The sequence below is a fragment of the Asterias amurensis genome, chromosome 3 (genome assembly GCF_032118995.1).
Source record: "Asterias amurensis chromosome 3, ASM3211899v1".
Classification (NCBI taxonomy): Eukaryota; Metazoa; Echinodermata; class Asteroidea; order Forcipulatida; family Asteriidae; genus Asterias; species Asterias amurensis.
The window spans coordinates 4057620-4081898 of NC_092650.1; the positions used below are offsets into that span (position 1 = coordinate 4057620).

At 41.8% G+C, this 24279-nt stretch overlaps 2 protein-coding genes and 1 pseudogene across 4 annotated transcripts in view; all 3 read right to left on the reverse strand.

Annotated features, from left to right (window-relative positions):
• Positions 1 to 1547: 1547 nt before the first annotated feature.
• Positions 1548 to 19266, reverse strand: LOC139935045 (uncharacterized). The gene is made up of 4 exons (XM_071929495.1): positions 18677 to 19266; positions 6138 to 6332; positions 3979 to 4158; positions 1548 to 3798 (listed from the first exon to the last, which is right to left on the reverse strand). Exons 1-4 carry the CDS (start codon positions 19158 to 19160, stop codon positions 3398 to 3400), a joined length of 1260 nt encoding a protein of 419 aa, XP_071785596.1. The 5' UTR covers positions 19161 to 19266; the 3' UTR covers positions 1548 to 3397.
• LOC139935046 (ficolin-1-like) lies at positions 8357 to 16300 on the reverse strand (annotated as a pseudogene).
• A 1817-nt stretch (positions 19267 to 21083) lies between the features above and the next one.
• LOC139934471 (uncharacterized) overlaps positions 21084 to 24279 on the reverse strand; it is a 75060-nt gene continuing 71864 nt past the window's right edge. For all 3 annotated transcript variants that reach the window (XM_071928719.1, XM_071928718.1, XM_071928717.1), the window contains 2 exons: positions 23604 to 23783; positions 21084 to 23422 (listed from right to left, as the gene is read on the reverse strand). In XM_071928719.1, coding sequence (XP_071784820.1) covers positions 23022 to 23422; positions 23604 to 23783 — 581 coding nt within the window. In that variant the 3' untranslated portion in view covers positions 21084 to 23021. The remainder of the gene's footprint in view (positions 23423 to 23603; positions 23784 to 24279) is intronic.

Here is a 24279-nt window from a genome sequence, read left to right on the forward strand (position 1 = left end):
AAAGTAAACTTGAAACTAACGTTTGATTTAAATCTAAATGCAAATAAACTCCTTCAAATGTTCACATGTTTATAGGTTTGTTAGAATCAATACAATGTTATGGGTGGTATAATTATTTGGGAGAAGTAATTTGCTTCAAATTTACTTTGCAAAACAAAAAATCGTTCATAAAAGAAGCTTGTAGTGGGATGACGAGTAAAGAAGGAAACCGAGGGGAGGGGCTGATTGCCAAAAATTTGAAGTAGCGACAATTCTTTGACAAAATGTAATTCTGAGGGTATAAAAACGTGAACGGAATGGCAAGGAGCTATATGTGTATAAAGTTGTCCGGCCGGTTATGCCCCGCGCCGCCCGCGAATTTTTTTCCCTCCCCAAACGACATTGCAATGATCATTGGTGAAAGAGCAGGCCAATTTCATGATGACGTAATCTGACGGAAAGAGCCAATCATAGCGGCAGGGGAAAAATATTGCAATGTCGTTTTGGAAAAAAAAAATTCGCGCCCCGCCCTTCTTGCAATTTATTGTTTTGCGCAACAATGATTCGGAACCTGCCTCCGTCACGAGTGTTCCACCCACACCCGTACCAACTATATAATTGGGACTTGCGTGGTCAAGTAAAGGGATATCTGAATTTGCAGGGTGCACTACCTCCTTGATGGTACTTGATAGCAAAAGTCATGCTTTAATATATTAAAAAGGGGACTGGGGCCACCACCACCCTCTTATGGCGTTTTGTGGTCCAGATTGCACCGATCGTTCACTACATCATTGTTTAAAAAAAATGCATTTGCCTTTTTTCTTCGAACGCAACATTCCGCTAAAAGTGGCTAGAGGCAGTTCGAATCCATTGTTTTTTATTGAAAAGAAGAAACAAAAAAGTTTATCTGAAAGCTCACCGATTGTCATGTTTTGGGGTTTACAAGGACATCCTCCAGAGAAACATTTCCTTCGGTGTAGATGATACCCATGGATTGGACCAAATTGGACCGCTTGGCCACCACCAAACATGGTAGGAGGGCTTTACAACATGTACAGACACAGTCAAACTTGACCGTGATGCTTAATAAGGGAATAAAAGGGTAGCGAAGAGTTCTTACACGGCCGTTTTAAGCCGGCAGGGTCGAATTGCCATGTGATAAAGGCCCATGGTGTGGTTAATATGAAGTAACTATTAATAGAAAACTTGCTGGTACAATCATGTGCAAATCTCTGTTCATCAGGGAGGAGTGTTGGCTCTGAAAAGAGCTATATTGACCTTGTTTGGATAATTGAAAACTATAAATAATTAATGTCAGAATTGTATGTATTATATTAGTTCAATGCGAGTCCGAGATTCTACAAATTACACTGACTTTCAAAATCCTTAGGCTACGAGAGAGACAACATCACTAAACGGAATCTGAAATCTCCTATACGTTTCCAGATCGAGAATAAATTCATCGTTAATAACGGCAAAAGCTAATCTCCTCTTCAAGACCCGTTTATTTTGACTCCAACAAACATCCTGATGTCACACCTATGTACATCAGTGATGAACTGACTGAATGGAAACTAGTGTTTGTTGTTCCTGTTTGCAGAAACTGTTTTATTACATTTCACAAAATACATGTTTACACTCGTTAAAATGGTTGTTTAGTTTTCCTGAACAGTAAAACAGTAATTCAAGTATGAAAACCTTAAAAAACATCGCCCCTCATGGCTTATTTTAAAAAGAAACAAGAGAAATTATTTACGATGAAAACTTGAAAATTTGGTTTGACATGGTCAGTCTAAAAAAATCTCTGATCTTGATACTTTTAAACAAGAGGGGTACTTATGGCTAAATTATTACTTCTGTTAAAACAGATTGCTGAATGAGAAATATGTTTTAGCATTAGATAATTTCCAAGTTGGTTTTTCCCCCCTTCACATGTTGTTTGTGTGGGTTCAATAAACAAAGTCCCGCAAAATCATTGAAGGAGCCGGTGTCAGATGCAATTGTGTCCGCCATGCAATACTGTCCGCTCCGGACACTTTTGCATATGCAATCGACGTGTCCGGGGCTATGCAAAAAACGTCCGGTGGACATGTACATGACTGTACACATGTATGTGCGCGCGTAAGCGAGCTTGCATGCATGGAGGTAGAACTACCTCCATGCATGCACTGAACCTAAGTATGTATGCAGCATGAATATTCACGTATTTTATGATTGCAGCGAATACCCAACGGCCGAACATTTCCCATGTCATTCATGACATGTACTTAGCTTGTAAAAAAACGTGTTCTGTCGACCAAGGGCGTTTAATTTACAGCAAGGACGGTTTAGCACGAGGGTGGACACAACTGCATATATGCAAATGTGTCCGGGCGGACACAATTGCATTATGCAGCAGCGTCCGGGCGGACGTGATTGCATAATGCAACACCGTCCGGCGGACATTATTGCATATGCAATAATGTCCTCCGGATAGTATTGCATAGAGGACATAATTGAATGCGACACCGGAACCGATAATGACCTCTGGATCCCTAAAAGCCTATCGTTTCTCTGGAAATACGGTGGCAGCGGTGGGATACAACAAAAAATTGTTTTGGCAAATGTGTACATGTACATGTACTTCCATCAACTGTATTTAAGGTGTCCAGATCATCAAGTTTTAGGCATTTTTTACCCTTTTTGAAGTAAAATTTAAAAAAAATCTTGAGAATTACTGAAGAAATTACAGAACAAGATCTGATTGTGCCTTAATCTGATGTAGGAATCCATTTTTACTAAATGACGTTTCCTTTGTGATCATTGTGATCACTACTCATGTTATCTTTATAAAATTTTCTAAATCAGAGGGGCTGAAAACACACAACAAAGATCACTGTACATATTATTTGAAAGCAACAAACAAGAAAATAGACTACGTACTGATTCTCTAAAACGTAAATACTTTACATATCGTAGGAAAATGGCACACGTTACACTGAATGTTCAAGAATAAAATGTTCATTGATTGTCAAAATATGTATTAAAAGTGCAAAGAAGTTTTAGTGACCTCACATGTTGATCCTAGCAGACTCTTTTATACCAGTGTGCTTGGTATATTTTCTTTGTATATTAAAAGTGTCAAATAATGTGTGCAAAATAAATGAGTACATACATTTCAATCTATTGTTAGATCAGCTATGTGTCCATTTCATTCGTTAACTTTTTGTGAAAATATCTGTGGAAATTATTGTGAAACATTTGTAAAATTATTGAAAGTTACTCTTAAAAAAAAAAAGTTTATATCTGGTGAAAATTTCCTTTAGGATTCAATATCATTACCCCCCCCCCAAAAAAGCAATCTCTAATCATTTTATTTGAACACGTTATGAAAAGCATTTGTTTATTAAATCAAAGGAATGATCAACAGATATTTTTCCTAACACGCCTCCAGGCAAATGGTAGAAATCTCATCGCCGAAAAGAGTGCTGGTGGTGTACAAGTCATAGCCGGCACGCGTCATGTAGAACTCGGCGCAGACGTAAGGGTAAGAAGTGCAGGGCAGATTGCCGAGATCACGGACGTACTCCAGGTTTTCGAAGCTCAGTTTGTCGTCGCCGACCCCGATCGTCTGACTGGCTTGATCGCTGTTCAATGCCTGCTTGATGATTTCTGTCTTAGCGCCCCCGCCGTTTGAGCGTGTCGCGCTCCAGAGTTTGACTCTCCAGATTTCGGTGCCCTGGATGTTGCGCTCGATGTTTTGTATGTCGACAGTCAGTTTCAGGCCATAGTTGTTGGTGACGCCGTACAGCTCTAGACGAGTTCTGCCGAAGCTTACATCTGGATAAAAGTGTAATTAGAAAAAAAGCCGAAACAAATGAACAATTTTTAAAAAGACATTAAAATTAAATTTCATCACGTTTAATTATTTGATCTGATCTCAGATATTAAACCTAAAAAAAAAAACCTTCATCAAAAAAGTTTTATTATCTTGAAATCCCGCTCCTGGCTATACATTACCTGGACATGTTCCACAGCAGTCTCCTTGGCCTCTAATTGGATCAAGACACCTGACTAGAGAGCAGTCTGTTGGTCCACATGATACAAAACCGTTGGAACACGTGCAGGAGATGCACGACTGGATTGGATCCGCCCACGTCTCACCACTCTGGTGCTCAGTGTTACGATGAAAGCAGCCGGCTGTTGATACATTCAAAGAAATATTATTACAAAATGTTTTTAAGGGGCGAGTCTTCAAAAGGTTCTGTCATAGAGCTGCTTAAAGGCACTGTTCACGTTTGGTCTCAAAATATATATTTGCATAAAACCTCTTGGTAACGAGCAACGGAGAGCTCTTGATAGTATAAAACATTGTGAGAAACGACTCCCTCTGAAGTAACGCAGTTTTTGAGAAAGAGGTAATTTCTCACTAAAATAATAAAAGATTTCTGGCCAGAAGCCCTTTATTCCTATCTGGAAGCACACGTACAACAAGGGTGTCTTTTCTTTCATCATTTTCTTGCAACTTCAATGATCAATTAAGTCAAAATTTTCACAGGTTTGTTATTTTATGCTGTTGGGATACATCAAGTGAGAATACTGGTCTTTGATAATTACCAACCGTGTACAGTGTCTTTAAGCACAAAAAGTAGCTTAGAACAACAACATGAGTGGTATTTTATAGAATTTGTGTTTGAAATCGCTTTATTTGTTGAAGTAATTTTCAACTTATTTAAAGGAACGTTACAGAATTGGTAAGAAACAAAAATCGCGAAGATCACAGATTTACATAAAAATTACACGGTCTAATAATGATGATAGTTGAAAAAATCCCTTAAAATATTTGTGTGAAATGTCATATTTGATGAGAAATAAACAAGCTAACTTCGTGTTTGGAGTTTATCGCTCAGTGAGCGTTTTCATTTTATTTTGGCATCTATGCAATGCAAAATTTGTAATCGACTTTTCACTATTCTCTCGTGACCAAGACGGCAGATCGATCTCAAACTTCTACAGGTTTGTCTATGCATATGGTGGACTACATAAAGTGTTTACACGGCCAGCAACTGTTTTGTTAGCGAAAACCAATTCTGTAATGTTTCTTACAAGCAAATTTGACTTGGCTCAGTGGTTTCTGCCCATGCCCTACCTTTGTGGACCCCGGTTCGGATCAGACCAGAGCCTTGCATTTAGAGTGGGTTTTCAGTCCCTACCTGATCACAGGGGTTTCCCCCATTGGGTTTTCCCAAGTCACGTAGGGATCCCAAGTCATCCTCAGTGTTGGACTTGTAGAAAGTTAACTTTTGGGATTGTCACGTGATAATCAGTCTCTTTTTCTATAGCTTTCGACTTGGAAGAGCAATTCATTTTATTTGGTCTGGATTTCTCTGTAGTTTTATAGGGAGCATGGCTCTGGCCATGCTCCTAAAAAAAAACTATTATCTGGGAGGGATAAGTTCTAAGAGATATTTGTGAGTATTATTTTGTGCTTTGACCCTCATATATGCCTGAATTATTGCGATTTGTAGCTCTCCATTTGGATCGTTTTAGTTTGTAAAACAATGTGTGTATGCCAGGCAGCACCGTCACACACGTTAGCCTCTGTGTGTGCTGACCTTTTTGTGAACTTTGCGCACTGTGTAATGTAATAGGCTTCATGTAGTGTATACTGTAGTGTTATAACTTTTTGTATGTTTTCTATGGGTTGGAAGTATTAAAACCTGTATAGAAGAGATTTTCATAAAAACGTAATTGGCTTATACTATAAGTTATAGCGTTTATTATGATTTGATGGTATTTTGGCGAATGCTCGTCCTATTAAGTGGAGGACCAGCTCTCTCCTTCCCGTCTCTCTCTCTTACATTAACATTTCTTCTTATTCCTATTCACCCCGTTATTGGCGCTAATTTTGCTGTTGGGTGTGTAATCAAATAATAGTAATAAACATTTCTGAAATAAATAGATAACCACTGGGGCACAATTTTCATAAAGCCTGCAAGCACAAAAACTGTTAAGCACAGAAAAGTATTGCTTAACAGAAACAGATTACCAGCCAGAATTAGTGTAGATTGTTGTGACTGTGCACCACTCAATCATAGCTTAGCAAAACAATCTTGTCAAGTAGTATTTTCTGCTTAACAGCTTTATGAAATTGGGCCTGGATGTTTTTTTTTACGTACCTAGCACTCCACATTTCGGACAGCATTGTCCTGGCTCTGTAACAGGGTTCTCGCAGAACAACGCCGGGCATGCAACTGGGCCACATTTTACCTCTCCGTCGACACACTCGCACGTAGAGCAGTTATTATCCCAGGTGTCACCGTGTTGGTAGGTGCCTAAACCAAAGTCGAGTACACACTCCCTGAGCTCCAAATCTGCCGGTAGAATTAAGGGCTAGTCAATTGACCATGGTTTTGACAGCATGAGGGCGCTTTCCACAGGAAATATTTTTTGACCTTATCGCAAATACCAATGCGCAAGCGCACTGTTGAATGAGGTGCATTGTGGGATATATATGAATCAAATTTGTAATCAGCTAGACCATAATGCACCTAATTCCAAGCTTTACGCGCGCGCCCCAGTATTTGCGAAAAGGTCTATCACAACAATTCTTTCATCTTATTTTAAAGGCGCTGGACACTATTGATAATTACTCAAAAAAAATTGTTAGCATGAAAACTTACTTGGTAACAAGCAATGGAAAGTTGTAGATGGTACAAAACATTGTGAGAAACGGCTCCTGCTCAAGTAGTTTTTAAGAAAGAGGTTATTTCTCACTCTTCTGAAAGCACACACATTTTGTGCAACAAGGTTTTTTATTTCTTTAGTATTCTCTTGCAACTTTGACAACCAATTAAGTCAAAATTTTCACAGGTTTGTTATTTTATGCATATGTTGATATACTGTACACCAAGTGAGGATACTGGTCTTTGACAGTTACCAAACTTATCCAGTGCCTTTAAACAGCCTGTATGGTGTTTGCAATTACGATAAGGGAGGCCGTCTTTAACTATTAATTATTAGGTATCACACAAATGCGATTTGCGCAATAGTACATTAGCTCAATACGCAGAGTTAGAAAAGCGCAACATCGTAATACACAAGGTGTGACATGGTCAGTGTGACATTTATAGGTCCAAAATCGGCTAATTTGGAATAAGTCATGCGTTACACTTGAGAACGTACAAGTGAGAACCATAACTTTATGATGAGAACACACCCATTTCGCCAAACTCATTGTCCGGATCTTACTGATTTGCCACACAGACGCTATTTAGGCATGTCTTCCATGCCCAATGTGACACAGGTGTACATAATTTGTAAATCACCCATATCTTTAGAAATAAAAAATATTTTCCCTTAATTTTTTCTTTTACATAACCTCTACTATATACTGATCATTATTATAAGTTCTAATCATTGCATTTTAACATAATTTCTGGAGAAAAAAAACGTCCAAATGCCAAGTATATTATCGTACAAGTATGTATGGTGTCTTCGTCAAACTTCAAGAGGTCATGACCTTGTCTAAAATTTCTATAGCCGTCAAAAGAGTGGGCTATTATGCGACACGGAGTTCACTGTGGGCTTTGGTGGTTGTTTTGATGAGGGGTTTTAAATTTTTAAATTTTTTAAATGTTTTTTTATAGATGTGACACATGTGTCACACCTCAGGGTTTAACAAACCTCAGAGGAAACAAATAATATCGATTTACAGCAAATAATAAGGGATATTCCCAATTAGTAGTTGAAAAGCATAAAGACATTGGACACTATTGGTAATTGTCAAAGACCAGTCTTCTCACTTGCTGTATCTCAACATATGCATAAAATAACAAACCTGTGAAAATTTGAGCTCAATCGGTCATCGAAGTTGCGAGATAATAATGAAAGAAAAAACACCATTGTCACATGAAGTTGTGTGCTTTCAGATGCCTGATTTCGAGACCTCAAATTCTAAATCTGAGGTCTCGAAATCAAATTCTAATATTTAGTGGAAAATTACTTCTTTCTCGAAAACTACGTCACTTCAGAGGGAGCCGTTTCTCACAATGCTTTAAACCAACTTCTCCCCAACCTCGTATTCAAGAAAGGTTTTATGATAAACATTATTTTGAGTAGTTACCAATAGCGTCCACTGCCTTTAAAAATATAAAGACCTTATACATGTAGTTTGCTCCATTATAGCTAATTCGAAATTGAAAAGAGTCCATACATAATTATTAAACCGTTATTAGTAATTATAATGAATTTTGTCCTCTGTACAATAGGCTTTGAGCTATTGTTCATTAAACATAGGTATAGCCATACTTTACATACATCTTCCATACTAATGTAGAAAATATGACGGTTATCATTTAGTTTGTATCGAGACATTTCAGGGGGGGGGGGGGGGGGACACCTAAGAAAAAAAATTATAGCAAATCATAAACCAACAATTATCAGTAGGCCATAACATATTGAATATTGAATATACAATGTCTCATTTATCAATTGCATTACAAAGTAAGTTGACATTCAATTTCGGCATACTTGATATAATATTTTGTAGGTTTCGGTACAGGTAGGTACATGAGTGTAAAATTATTGGAAACTAAATAAGACAAAGTGATCAGGTGATTAATTATACTGTAGCGTCGACCGTGGGTTGCGTTGTACACAGTTTAATGACACAATTGAAAGTACAATATAACTGCCTTTTCTGTCCGGCGTTTCTTTGGAGGTATATTCACACACGACAAGTCATAAAATTACACGAAGCAGAAACCTAAGCCAGAGAGCGCCCTCTCCAGCGAGCAGACACGATCGGCTTGTCTGGGCCACAAGCGTTGCTCCGAAGGGGAGTCGTGCTGGGGCTCCCTACCGGTCGATCGGCACCGCCGCTACAACACTTTACCACGTACCAATGGTATACCGCCTTACTATAAAGACTAAACATTTTTAACTTCTGATTTTCATCTCAGTAGTTTTGAGTGAGTGAGTCAAAAAATGATTCCACTTTATTCCTTGGTAATCGTCGGTCGCCTCATCGAAGTATCTCCCGTTCAGATGGGTTTGGTAGCAGTTATAGTACCACCAGCCTCCGTGGCAGTTCACGGCACAGTTTCCAATTAAGTCATCGTTGTCTCGGTCTTTGGTCGTAAAGGCCTCGTTGTTGTGGGGGTATAACGAGTCTCCTGAAAAGATACCACACGTAGCCATAGTCATATACGTGTAAAAAGGTGATGTTGGCAGGAGGTAACTTTAAAGGCAGTGGACACTATTATTGGTAATTACTCAAAATAATTTTTAGCGTAAAAACTTACTTGATAACGAGTAATGGAAAGCTGTTGATAGTATCAAACATTGTGAGAAACGGCTCCCTCTGAAGTAATGTAGTTTTCGAGAAAGAAGTATTATTATTTTCCTCTTAAATATTTAAATTTGATTTCGAGACCTCAGAATTAGATTTTAAGGTCCCGAAATCAAGCATCTGAAAGCACACAACCTCGTGTGACAAGGGTGTTTTTTCTTTCATTATTATCTCGCAAAGTCGATGACTGATTGAGCTGAAATTTTCACAGGTTTGTTATTTTATGCATAATATGTTGAGATACAGCAAGTGAGAAGACTGATCTGTGACAATTACCAATAGTGTCCACCACTGTCTTTAAACATAATTTGTTTAGACAAGTATACATGTATTTGGTAATTCCTTGGATATTACACTGTTTTTTGTATCCACGGTCTAAATGAAATGATGTTGCCATTATTTAAAATAATGAGCGGTTCTTATTGTTTTATTAGACAGTACAATGTTCTGAAGCTTTGCTGTCTTCCGTGGACACTTACCAAAATCAGTCACTTATTGTTAAATCACGCCTATTAAACCGGTCGTGCACAGCGATAGGCAGAGAGAGTATACCCGGTAAGGTTTTTGTACTATTGGAGTCTCCTCTAAATAACTTCTTACCTACAGTTCCTGATGTGTAACTTCCGAAAGTCAGCCTGTAGTTGTCACTCACACCGGCGATTTTGAACGAGTCATAGATGGCGTACCTGGATTCGTCCTCGAAGCTTGAGAGATCTACACGGAGTTCGTACTCGCCCTGAGCAGTCAGATGGTGCAAGTATTCGTTACCGAGCCAAAACTCTCCCTCTAGATTCCCAAAGCCCCGGCTGTAGTTGGCAAAGTCCAAATAGAAATCGACACTGCCGTCCGTATTATCTTACCGTCCATCCACCACCGTCCGTCTCCATATCACAGTATACCCGGAAAGCCTCAACGGAGTCTAGAGGTTGAACCGTGTACACGCCACTGATCGATACACCACTTGCAAGAATCTCGGAACAATCCTTTGGGTAGGCAACTGTGCAAGTGTGTAAAACCAAAACATTTCTTTCTATTCCCATAACTGTAACTACTGAGTTATGTTTATCCCCCCCCCCCCAATTGACCTTTGCAATGGAAGTCCATTGAAATTACGTGTAAGCCTATGTGTTATTGCACTGTTATGGACACCTTTGATAATTATTGTCAAAGACCAGTCTTCTCATTTGGTGTACTAAAAAAACTCCAAATATTATTGGTCGTCGAAGTTGCGAGAGAATAATGGAAGAAAAATACTTTCAGTTGCCTTGAGTTCGATACCTAAGCTGAGGTCACAAATTCAATTCAAATATTTTAGTGAGCGCCAAGGTAGGAGGAAGATGCAACACCACAAAGTAGCCACAGCAGAATACCAATTAGAATGCTTATCCAAGGACTTTTATTATAGACGGAGAAGATCGCAACAACAAAGATGGCGATGTAAACAAAGACAAACCCCTCGCAAGAGGGCGCTATAACAACTACTGGCGCGACTACTTTTCTTTCGCTTAAACAAATGAAAGAGGGGAATGAAATCCCTTAAACAGAGAACACTACATGATAAAAAGTCAACAGTTAAAAATGTCTGAGGTCCACAGAAACAATGGACGGATGTCAAGCCACAAACAGGATACGAGGAACGCAACCGCAAAAGGGAACATAGAGCTGTCATAGGGATGGACTACCCTCTGGCCCTGGGGATTATTCTGCCCCATATAAACATACAACAAAACGAGCCAAAACACAATCCAACAGGAGAACAAGGTGATTAGTCCGTAACATAGTCATCAAGGTACTTGGGAGGACGAAGCAAGCGCGAAGAGCGTCGTGGTCCAAGGGAGGGTGTGTCCTGTGAAACAACTACTGGCGGTGGTTGGGGCGATTCAAGATGGGCCTCAGGTGGATAAGGCACAGACCAGGGTTCCTCAAGAGCAGTCGGAGCAGGTGTTGAAAGCTTGCTGGGAATGTCCGGAGGATCGGGAGGACTAGGTGTCGGGACGGGGTCATGGTCCTCAGTGTCATCCTCGGTGTCTGGGCTGCAGGATGGGGGAGGGACAACGTGGGACGAAGCGGGCACCTTATAGCACTCCGAGCGGTTCACGCGATAAGAAGTACTCCTGAGTTGGTTGCCCACAAACTTCCGAACGTTACACCAAACGCCTTCGATGGAGACAACTAGGTAGCGATTGCGACTGCGTGTCTTGTTGCGGTCAGCATGGAGGTACACAAGGTCGCCGATCTCGACAGCAGTTTCGAGGGGGGGCATCTTACCAGGGGCCTTAGCATGTTCACTATGAGGGTGATTGGCTGTGCGAAGACGCTGTTGCTCCAAAATAAGATGTTGATCGGAGAAGGGTATTTGGTGGTTAGTGAACTGGTCACGCTGGTACCACATTTCACGGGCTGAGAGTCCACGGGAACGAATGCGTGAATTGAGGCATGAGGTAGCAACAGAAAGGGTCACAGGAGAGATGGCACCACCCATGGGGTCCTGACGGAGCAACTCATCGATAAGTTCGCGGACAGCCTTTTCCGCCACAGGGTTTTTGTTGAGGTTTTTCACCCGCCCAAGTTCGATGGACAGCCTGTGACGTCGGAGGAGCTCGTCATTGACGAGTGATTTGAAGCCAGGCGCTGGATCAGTGCGAATAACTGCCATGGGGCCATCGAGCGGCCTAAGGCCTATGCAGAGACAAATCAGTGCATCCCGCAGAGTGTTGCGGCGCTCATCTTCGATGAGGCAAGATGTGGTGAATGAAGTGGCAGTTTCCCGGAGCACGAGGATGAGCTGGCGATTACGCTTAACTACATCGGCAGCGAAGGAGAACCCAAGAGCATCTGGGGGGTCGGACGAAGACTGGAGGTGGATTGTAGATGGGACAGTGCGAAGTGCAGCGCACTGGTGGCATCCGGTTGTAACTGTGTCAATCGACTTGTCCATGTCGAGAGCAAAGAAGTAACGATGAACGATTGACTTGAGCTGGTGGCTAGATGGATGGTCGAGTTGAATGTGCTGCGCTGTGAGTAGGCCATCTAAAATTTGACGAGGCACAACGATGCATTCACGAGTTGGAGCGAGTGGAACATCGCGACGAACGACGATCAGACCGTCCTTGGCCAGGGATGCAACCTGAAGATAGCGCTTGACATCTTTAGCATTAGTGACCTTTTTTGAGGGGCGTGTCCCCTGCACCAGGTGTGCCCGGGTGCGGCGTAGATCAGGACATTCAGATTGGATTGCAGACCAGGCAGCCCGGCTCGTGAACGGCAACTTCACTTTACCTGTGAGAATATCCTGTGCCGATACGCGCAATACAACAGACTCCTCAGCTTGTTGGACAAATGAGCAAATCTGACAAGGAGGGCTCAAGCAGGCTGGGGCGTTACGGCTAGCAAAGTCAGACGGAATGTTGGCAGAGCCAGCGAGGTGGCGTACAGTCGCTTGGTACCGGCTGACAGTAGAGAGGAATGTGGAGACGCGGGGACTCGAGGAAAACTCACCGCGGCATAACTTCTCGTAAGCCTGTACACAAGGTTTGCTGTCGGTGAGGATGGCAGCATTGCGAGTCGACTGGATGAGATAAGGGCTGAAGTGCTTGGTCGATGCAGCAATGGAAAGGGCTTCAACTTCACAGGGCAGCCACGTGGGTTGGCGGCCGCGGAGTTTGGCGCTGAAGAAACCAGCGAGGCACAGCTTGTTTTGGCGGGTAACGTACAGAGTGGCGCCAATGCCATGGTTCTTAACTGCACCGTCAGTAACAATCCATAACTGGTCAGTAGGGCGAGGAAGCGTGATTGTGCGAGACGCCGACCGACAGAGCTGACTGTGCATTCTTGAAAGCAGAACGAGATTCGTCGGACCACACAATAGAATCGGAGGACTGGCGTCCTGCTATGACAGTATCCAATGGGGAAAGGATTGAGGCACAGTTTGGGAGCACCCGCGCGAGTACTTTGTAGGCACCGATGAAGGAACGCAGTGCGGATACTCTCTCCGGGATTGCGCATGTTGATAGGGTGGCGATACGGTGAGGGCTGGCATGAAGGGTGCCTGAAGACCAGATCCATCCGAGGATAGTGGTGGTGGTCGGACAAATCACTGTCTTTTTAGCAGACAATCGTAGGCCATTGGTATAAAGGATATGAAGCACACGCCTCCAGTTGGTGAGAAGACTGTCTAGTGTGTTTCCGCCACAATAGAGGTCATCAGCAATTTTGGCGACAACACCGTCCTTGAGAAGATCACCGAGTACGCGGCACATGAGCTCTTCAAGGGCTGTCTCGGAGCCTGGCATGCCCATGGCTGATCTGGTGTAGACACGGATGCCGCGGAAGGGAGTGGCGACTCCGCAATACTTCATGGAGGCTTTTGAAAGGGGGATCTGATAGAAGGCATTGGTGAGGTCTGTGGCAATGATGTACTTCCACTGTGCAATCAGGCGTAAGGTGGAATTGACGTCAGGCATGAGAGACGGCTGTGGCTTACTATAACGGCCAACGTCAGCAAAGGCCGTGACCAATCGAAAACCGCCATTGGACTTCTTGACGAGGAATGAAGGGTTGAGGTATTCCACAGAGATGCCGATGTCCTCGGGGCGAGCAAAGACACCTTTTTTTTCAAGCTCGTCGAACTTCTGCTGTAGCTCCAACAATTTATCACGTGCATACTGGGGCAGGCGGCCTTTGCGCTGTGGAGGTTGCACGGGACCCATGTTGACGACGGCCTCGAAGGGGCCGGAGGCACCATTGTACCCTTTGTATTCGGTATCAAAGACTTCATCAAATTCAGCCATAAGAGATGAGAACAGTGCTCTGGTGTCGTCAGGCAAATTGTGGTCGGGGTCCAAGCTGGCGGAGTGTGAATGGAGTTGAGCGAAGGCAGGGCGGGCCTTCGGAGTGACGTGAGAGGGCACACTTTGTTGTACTACATCGGGTGACGGGGAAGGGGTGAAGACGGGGCAAACTTGGCAGAAGTGCTCATTGCGTTTGAGAACTTGCGGTTTTGTTGACGAGTTGAGGATGCGGATTCTTCCAGCGACAGAAGTGAAGATGTCAGGGGGAGGCCACAGCCGCGATGACTGATCGGGTCTTGCCCTGGCTGTGTCCGTGCGAGGCTCAAGAGCAAAAAGTTCATCATTTGATATGTCTTTTGGTAGGGTTAGCTCAATGAACTCCCCCGGCCAAACCGTGGTGGAAGAGGTGGGTGCACGCAAAACGTGTGCACGTCGTACGGCATTGCTTGTCGAGGGCCCCTTGGGCGAGCCATATGTTATTGCGGATCCATCGCCAAGGGTGATGAGACGTTTGGCAGGGCGGATTGCGATATCATTCACAGACATGAATGGCGTGCCGGCAAGGATGTCAACATCAAGGTTATCAACAACCAAGCCCTCGAACATGAAGGTATGGTTGTCGCGAGTGAGTCTGAGTCGAGTTTCACCAGTGATGGTGAGTGGTGAAGAACCATCAGCCTGGTGAGCAGATTGGGAGCTCTCGGTAATATGGGCACCCAGGCGCTTTGCTGTGGATGCACGAATCATATTGCCCGTGGCGCCGCTATCAATGGTGACACGGGTGGTATGATGGCCATAAAACATGTCCATGTAGGGGGATTGGTTGATCTGCACTCGGAATGACGCAGGGGCCTCAACATGGGGAGATGGGATCGAGGTGCATGAATCCCCATCATGATCCGACTCAATATCTGTGGGCTGGTCATCAAATATGTCCGCAACTTTTCGGGCTCTCACGATGTACTTACGGTCATGTTCTGGTAAGTATGTGCATTCGCTGAGGAAGTGGCGGGTGTCACTGCGACCGACTTGCTTGCACAGAGGGCATGTCTTCTGGGGATGTGCAGGACGGGGCTTTGAGTTGGGGGGGAACCGGCCGCTGGGGGCAGAGGTAAAAGAAGCAGTACGAGGTGTGTTCAGTGGGCGAGTGGTGAAGGCTCGCATGGCCTTAGCATCGTCACTGTTATGCACTTCATCTAGCAGTGAGTCCAAGGCCTGGGAAATTTCCGGTTTGATTGAAGCTAGGGTGCGTGACCGTAATTCCGTCCCGTACCGTTGTTTGACAAATTTTGGTAAGTTGGTGTGGATAAGGCGGAGCCAAGTGAGGACAACAAAATTCTCAAGGGAAGGGGAGAGCTCCTCATCTTCAGTGACTTCTTCCCCATGGTGGGAGATTCCTCCATTGCACTGGAGCAAATTATCCTCAACAAATGCCATGAGGCGCTGGTATAAGTCCTCTGGGCGTTCATCCGGTTGGAGGTGGATGTCAGCAAAATCGAGTAAGTGTGCGCCAGTAGACTGGAAGCCATAATGGAGGCGAATCACTTGCCAGATATTACAGATTGATGTGGAAGATTTGATAATGGTGTTACGTGAGATAACAGGGCAATAATTTGCAATCTGGCCCAGCATAAGCTCAAGCATGTTGACTTTCTGTTGAGCTGTTTTACGTTGGGGCAAGGGGATGTCATCGGCATCATCAGTGAATCCACGGAGGGGAGAAGTTTTGGCCTTTTTCTCCCACTGTGAGCCATCGAGTAGAAACGGAGCAAAATTCTGGTCGAGGGAGAGAGTGTAGTGCAAATTCTGACGCCAATTTTCGAAAGAGTTCACAGTTTCAATTTTATTCAAGCACCACTGTTTTGGTGCCCGATGTGTGGTAGCCATAGTAAGTAAGGCGGTGAGAATAATGGCTAAAAGGCAAAGCAAAATGTATGGTACGATTAGTCAAATGTATCTTGACTGCACTGCCGCTCACCTGTATAGTGAACTGAAAGACCACGTTGTGACGAACCGGAGATCCGTTGCGTTGGAACGGCGTCGAGAAAACTGCACTTTCTTTCACCTTTATGGAAGCGAGGGACGTTTCAGAACGCTGCCACCACGCCAAGGTAGGAGGAAGATGCAACACCACAAAGTAGCCACAGCAGAATACCAATTAGAATGCTTATCCAAGGACTTTTATTATAGACGGAGAAGATCGCAACAACAAAGATGGCGATGTAAACAAAGACAAACCCCTCGCAAGAGGGCGCTATAACAACTACTGGCGGAGAAATTACTTATATAGAATTTGAGGCATTGCATTACTCTTTCTCAAAAACGTAGTTATTTCAGAGGGAGCCGTTTCTCGCAATGTTGTATACTACCAACAGCTCTCCAATGCTCGTTATATACCAAGTAAGTTTATATGCTATAATTTTATTTTGAGGAATTAATAGTGTCCAGCGCTTTAAACTGAGTCTCTATAAACGTGTTTTGGACAAATTTAAGATACTTTAACAAGGCTTCAAAACAACTATTACACAATATGTATTTTCACAAACTTGTCTAAAGCCTTTAAAAGGAAGGTACACGTTTGGTAATTACTCAAAACAAATATTAACTTAAAAACTGACTTGGTAACGAGCATTGGAGAGCTGTTGATAATATAAAACATTGTGGGAAACGACTCCCTCTGAAGTAACGTAGTTTTTGAGAAAGAGGTAATTTCTCACTCAAATAATAAAAGACTTTTAGCTAGAAGTCTGTTATTCATATCAAAGCACAGAAGTTCGTCAAACAAGGGTGTTTTTCCTTTCATCATTTTCTTGCAACTTCGATGACCGATTGAGCCCAAATTTTCACAGGCTTGTTATTTTATGCTTATGATAGGATACACCAAGTGAGAACACTGGTCTTTGACAATTACCAAACGTGTACCGTGTCTTTAACACAATTAGCAACAACACTTATTTATTAGGATACACAAACTAAAAATTTAGAGGTATTAAACACGACTGGTCTTTTCCGCAGACTATTTTTCTAGGATAAACTGTGTCTCGTTATATATAGGTTCTGTCTGCCGTGCTTAACGGGCATAGGCCTACGTCCTCGAACGCGGAGAATGCGCCCCACAGGCAGAGCGCCTCCGCTGAAATTCAGCAGGACATTTTTTCGGTATGGTTTTGACAGTCAGACATTAAAACAAAAAAGTTGCGAGCAATAGAAACAAAACTATTCGAAGACTTGTACCAACGTAGGCTTGTAACGTTAACCTTGAGAAATCATTATTTTCAAGATTATTTTACACGAAATTTTCGTGAATCCATGAACAGATGCGGACGTACTGTACAAAGATAAAAGCAGTTCCTGTCGGCCGCCCCAATGCATTTGTGTATGCTGGGGGAAGTAATAAAAAGGCTCGTGTCATCACAGGGGCTCACACGGGATAATACCCCTGCGCACATCTAGCATGGTAGCAGGCAATGTACACACTACACACAGTTCCACAAAATAGAGCATTTTGAACTAGAAGGAACAACACATTTCTTATTATTGTCTAAAAAGATTACAAGTGTCGCACAGAGGCAAAATAGATGAAGATATAAAAATAAAATAACTTATTTTTTTTTTGTCATAAAAAGATGAGAGAGGGACAAATTCCCCTCTAGCGGACAGAATCCATTAGGAGATTCTACCCCCCCCCCACCCCGACCTATGTGCGGAGGGACAGAACAATCTCTGTGACACCGGAAATCTGACTTGGGGCGAGCCTATGAAATCCCCTCCTAAAAAAAAACACGTTTTGACCTCTCGTGTTCATTTTACATAGAGATTCGCAGTCAAATCTTACGTACATACATGAACATGTTTGTATGATGTACATGCATGCAGATGACCGAATAGTGCAGCTGACAAAACTGACCTCGGGCCATTGGGATCAATGAAAAGCTTACGTCACTGCAAATTTATCCAATGAAATCAATCAAATTAATCATTGTATCCAATGAAACCAATGTGATATGCACTGTATAAACCCAGTGCATGTCTTTATCCTTGGGGACAAAAGGAAATCAAATAAAGGGAAACAGCTAGACTGTTCACTGTCTTTATCCACCCTCAGATCCTTAAATGCCTTCTTAGTATAGTTTTAACAGTAGTTTTTTTTTGTCAGATAATAGACTCGACTATAATTTGTGTAACTTTCTCTTTTATTGGTGTCAATAGTTGTCTAATGTGATGTATTTTTTTGAAACTTTTTGCTCCTTCTATATTTTATACTTTTGGTAATAAGAACAACGTGGAATGCATTTTGGTAACCATTCACTTCGAAGTACTGCGGTTATGAACAAATATTTAATATAGATTCACCAAAAATTTGACTATAAGGAGGGTTACCGGTAACGCTTCTAAGAATGTGTTTTCTTATATATTATTAGGAAACATCAATTGGAAATTATTCTTCCCGCGCGGACGTGGACATGTACTACATGGATAACAAATTTCATGTGTTTTCACATGATAAATAAAAAATCATATATTGAAATGAAACTTGACAGTAACCGAACAATGACTGCAAACAAATCAAACTTACGTCTACCATGAATAAATTCCACCAGGGTAGATAGAGAGACTTGTAGGTCGTCCAACTGTCGTCTTATACCCTGTATTTCAGAGGAGGCCTTTTCTTGATTTGCTGCGACTGTGACCTTCAACTCTTCCATCTTAATTATGGCGTCCTCAAGTTCAGATGAAACAGTTTCTTGGTTGGTCGATACTGCAACCTGCAGCTCATCGACCTTCCGTCTTGTGTCCTCTAGCTCGGTGCACTCAGGGGAAACACCTTCTTGATCGTCTGTCATTAGAACTTTGAGCTCTTTCACCTGGTCTTGCGTGTTTCTGACTTCATCGTCAAGAATGACTAGGTAGTTTTCTACTATACGCCTTAACTCGTCTACCTTACGATTTGTATCTACATCACATGAAACCGTTCTCTGGTTGCTGGAAGCTTCAACTTGTAGTTCAACTTGAGACTTCACGATCAGAAAGATCAAGAGGAAACGGATAATCAACGCCATTGTGCTAATTTTTCAATTGGGACTATACACGACTTCAGTTACTAAACCGAGTGGAAAGGCAATGATGAAAAACAGTCTGTCTGTATATACTTTCTAAATACATTTAATAAACAGACTCGCAATTTAAGGTTGTTTTTCCCTCCTGGACTATATTATAGGGGAAATGGTGTTGGAACGGAAGAGTCGGCTGAGTCAGGAACTCGGCCCTGGGAACGACCTTCAACCAGACTCTTGTAATTTGGACGGATATTGGTTTTGGACTTGGGCCAGACCCGGATAAGTAAGTTTTTATAATTACAGATTGACAATATAAAACAAGGAAATGTAGGAATAGGCAGTGCTGATGAAATCATATACCACGTTTTAGAACAAGAAGTTGCAGTAAGAAATTCCTCGACTAAATAAAATTGCCCCCAGAGTCCCCACCATCTGCCACACCTAGGTCACCTAGGCAACACAGTAAAGTAAACTTGAAATTAACGTTTGATTTAAATCTAAATGCAAATAAACTCCTTCAAATGTTCACATGTTTATAGGTTTGTTAGAATCAATACAATGTTATGGGTGGTATAATTATTTGGGAGAAGTAATTTGCTTCAAATTTACTTTGCAAAACAAAAAATCGTTCATAAAAGAAGCTTGTAGTGGGATGACGAGTAAAGAAGGAAACCGAGGGGAGGGGCTGATTGCCAAAAATTTGAAGTAGCGACAATTCTTTGACAAAATGTAATTCTGAGGGTATAAAAACGTGAACGGAATGGCAAGGAGCTATATGTGTATAAAGTTGTCCGGCCGGTTATGCCCCGCGCCGCCCGCGAATTTTTTTCCCTCCCCAAACGACATTGCAATGATCATTGGTGAAAGAGCAGGCCAATTTCATGATGACGTAATCTGACGGAAAGAGCCAATCATAGCGGCAGGGGAAAAATATTGCAATGTCGTTTTGGAGAACAAAAAATTCGCGCCCCGCCCTTCTTGCAATTTATTGTATTGCGCAACAATGATTCGGAACCTGCCTCCTTCACGAGTGTTCCACCCACACCCGTACCAACTATATAATTGGGACTTGCGTGGTCAAGTAAAGGGATATCTGAATTTGCAGGGTGCACTACCTCCTTGATGGTATTTGATAGCAAAAGTCATGTTTTTATTATATTAAAAAGGGGACTGGGGCCACCACCACCCTCTTATGGCGTTTTGTGGTCCAGATTGCACCGATCGTTCACTACATCATTGTTTAAAAAAAATGCATTTGCCTTTTTTCTTCGAACGCAACATTCCGCTAAAAGTGGCTAGAGGCAGTTCGAATCCATTGTTTTTTATTGAAAAGAAGAAACAAAAAAGTTTATCTGAAAGCTCACCGATTGTCATGTTTTGGGGTTTACAAGGACATCCTCCAGAGAAACATTTCCTTCGGTGTAGATGATACCCATGGATTGGACCAAATTGGATCGCTTGGCCACCACCAAACATGGCAGGAGGGCTTTACAACATGTACAGACACAGTCAAACTTGACCGTGATGCTTAATAAGGGAATAAAAGGGTAGCGAAGAGTTCTTACACGGCCGTTTTAAGCCGGCAGGGTCGAATTGCCGTGTGATAAAGGCCCATGGTGTGGTTAATATGAAGTAACTATTAATAGAAAACTTGCTGGTACAATCATGTGCAAATCTCTGTTCATCAGGGAGGAGTGTTGGCTCTGAAAAGAGCTATATTGACCTTGTTTGAATAATTGAAAACTATAAATAATTAATGTCAGAATTGTATGTATTATATTAGTTCAATGCGAGTCCGAGATTCTACAAATTACACTGACTTTCAAAATCCTTAGGCTACGAGAGAGACAACATCACTAAACGGAATCTGAAATCTCCTATACGTTTCCAGATCGAGAATAAATTCATCGTTAATAACGGCAAAAGCTATTCTCCTCTTCAAGACCCGTTTATTTTGACTCCAACAAACATCCTGATGTCACACCTATGTACATCAGTGATGAACTGACTGAATGGAAACTAGTGTTTGTTGTTCCTGTTTGCAGAAACTGTTTTATTACATTTCACAAAATACATGTTTACACTCGTTAAAATGGTTGTTTAGTTTTCCTGAACAGTAAAACAGTAATTCAAGTATGAAAACCTTAAAAAACATCGCCCCTCATGGCTTATTTTAAAAAGAAACAAGAGAAATTATTTACGATGAAAACTTGAAAATTTGGTTTGACATGGTCAGTCTAAAAAATCTCTGATCTTGATACTTTTAAACAAGAGGGGTACTTATGGCTAAATTATTACTTCTGTTAAAACAGATTGCTGAATGAGAAATATGTTTTAGCATTAGATAATTTCCAAGTTGGTTTTTCCCCCCTTCACATGTTGTTTGTGTGGGTTCAATAAACAAAGTCCCGCAAAATCATTGAAGGAGCCGGTGTCAGATGCAATTGTGTCCGCCATGCAATACTGTCCGCTCCGGACACTTTTGCATATGCAATCGACGTGTCCGGGGCTATGCAAAAAACGTCCGGTGGACATGTACATGACTGTACACATGTATGTGCGCGCGTAAGCGAGCTTGCATGCATGGAGGTAGAACTACCTCCATGCATGCACTGAACCTAAGTATGTATGCAGCATGAATATTCACGTATTTTATGATTGCAGCGAATACCCAACGGCCGAACATTTCCCATGTCATTCATGACATGTACTTAGCTTGTAAAAAAACGTGTTCTGTCGACCAAGGGCGTTTAATTTACAGCAAGGACGGTTTAGCACGAGGGTGGACACAACTGCATATATGCAAATGTGTCCGGGCGGACACAATTGCATTATGCAGCAGCGTCCGGGTGGACGTGATTGCATAATGCAACACCGTCCGGCGGACATTATTGCATATGCAATAATGTCCTCCGGATAGTATTGCATAGAGGACATAATTGAATGCGACACCGGAACCGATAATGACCTCTGGATCCCTAAAAGCCTATCGTTTCTCTGGAAATACGGTGGCAGCGGTGGGATACAACAAAAAATTGTTTTGGCAAATGTGTACATGTACATGTACTTCCATCAACTGTATTTAAGGTGTCCAGATCATCAAGTTTTAGGCATTTTTTACCCTTTTTGAAGTAAAATTAAAAAAAAATCTTGAGAATTACTGAAGAAATTACAGAACAAGATCTGATTGTGCCTTAATCTGATGTAGGAATCCATTTTTACTAAATGACGTTTCCTTTGTGATCATTGTGATCACTACTCATGTTATCTTTATAAAATTTTCTAAATCAGAGGGGCTGAAAACACACAACAAAGATCACTGTACATATTATTTGAAAGCAACAAACAAGAAAATAGACTACGTACTGATTCTCTAAAACGTAAATACTTTACATATCGTAGGAAAATGGCACACGTTACACTGAATGTTCAAGAATAAAATGTTCATTGATTGTCAAAATATGTATTAAAAGTGCAAAGAAGTTTTAGTGACCTCACATGTTGATCCTAGCAGACTCTTTTATACCAGTGTGCTTGGTATATTTTCTTTGTATATTAAAAGTGTCAAATAATGTGTGCAAAATAAATGAGTACATACATTTCAATCTATTGTTAGATCAGCTATGTGTCCATTTCATTCGTTAACTTTTTGTGAAAATATCTGTGGAAATTATTGTGAAACATTTGTAAAATTATTGAAAGTTACTCTTAAAAAAAAAAAGTTTATATCTGGTGAAAATTTCCTTTAGGATTCAATATCATTACCCCCCCCCCAAAAAAAAGCAATCTCTAATCATTGTATTTGAACACGTTATGAAAAGCATTTGTTTATTAAATCAAAGGAATGATCAACAGATATTTTTCCTAACACGCCTCCAGGCAAATGGTCGAAATCTCATCGCCGAAAAGAGTGCTGGTGGTGTACAAGTCATAGCCGGCACGCGTCATGTAGAACTCGGCGCAGACGTAAGGGTAAGAAGTGCAGGGCAGATTGCCGAGATCACGGACGTACTCCAGGTTTTCGAAGCTCAGTTTGTCGTCGCCGACCCCGATCGTCTGACTGGCTTGATCGCTGTTCAATGCCTGCTTGATGATTTCTGTCTTAGCGCCCCCGCCGTTTGAGCGTGTCGCGCTCCAGAGTTTGACTCTCCAGATTTCGGTGCCCTGGATGTTGCGCTCGATGTTTTGTATGTCGACAATCAGTTTCAGGCCATAGTTGTTGGTGACGCCGTACAGCTCTAGACGAGTTCTGCCGAAGCTTACATCTGGATAAAAGTGTAATTAGAAAAAAAAGCCGAAACAAATGAACAATTTTTAAAAAGACATTAAAATTAAATTTCATCACGTTTAATTATTTGATCTGATCTCAGATATTAAACCTAAAAAAAAAAACCTTCATCAAAAAAGTTTTATTATCTTGAAATCCCGCTCCTGGCTATACATTACCTGGACATGTTCCACAGCAGTCTCCTTGGCCTCTAATTGGATCAAGACACCTGACTAGAGAGCAGTCTGTTGGTCCACATGATACAAAACCGTTGGAACACGTGCAGGAGATGCACGACTGGATTGGATCCGCCCACGTCTCACCACTCTGGTGCTCAGTGTTACGATGAAAGCAGCCGGCTGTTGATACATTCAAAGAAATATTATTACAAAATGTTTTTAAGGGGCGAGTCTTCAAAAGGTTCTGTCATAGAGCTGCTTAAAGGCACTGTTCACGTTTGGTCTCAAAATATATATTTGCATAAAACCTCTTGGTAACGAGCAACGGAGAGCTCTTGATAGTATAAAACATTGTGAGAAACGACTCCCTCTGAAGTAACGCAGTTTTTGAGAAAGAGGTAATTTCTCACTAAAATAATAAAAGATTTCTGGCCAGAAGCCCTTTATTCCTATCTGGAAGCACACGTACAACAAGGGTGTCTTTTCTTTCATCATTTTCTTGCAACTTCAATGATCAATTAAGTCAAAATTTTCACAGGTTTGTTATTTTATGCTGTTGGGATACATCAAGTGAGAATACTGGTCTTTGATAATTACCAACCGTGTACAGTGCCTTTAAGCACAAAAAGTAGCTTAGAACAACAACATGAGTGGTATTTTATAGAATTTGTGTTTA

Excerpts from the sequence above, each read along its gene's own strand:
- LOC139935045 (XM_071929495.1), bottom strand. The coding sequence starts at position 19,160 with ATGGCGTTGATTATCCGTTTCCTCTTGATCTTTCTGATCGTGAAGTCT. Across the intron at positions 6,333-18,676 it reads GGAATTTATTCATGGTAGAC|ATTTGGAGCTCAGGGAGTGT; the intron begins GTAAGTTTGATT and ends TTCTACCGGCAG. Across the intron at positions 3,799-3,978 it reads CTGCTGTGGAACATGTCCAG|ATGTAAGCTTCGGCAGAACT; the intron begins GTAATGTATAGC and ends ACTTTTATCCAG.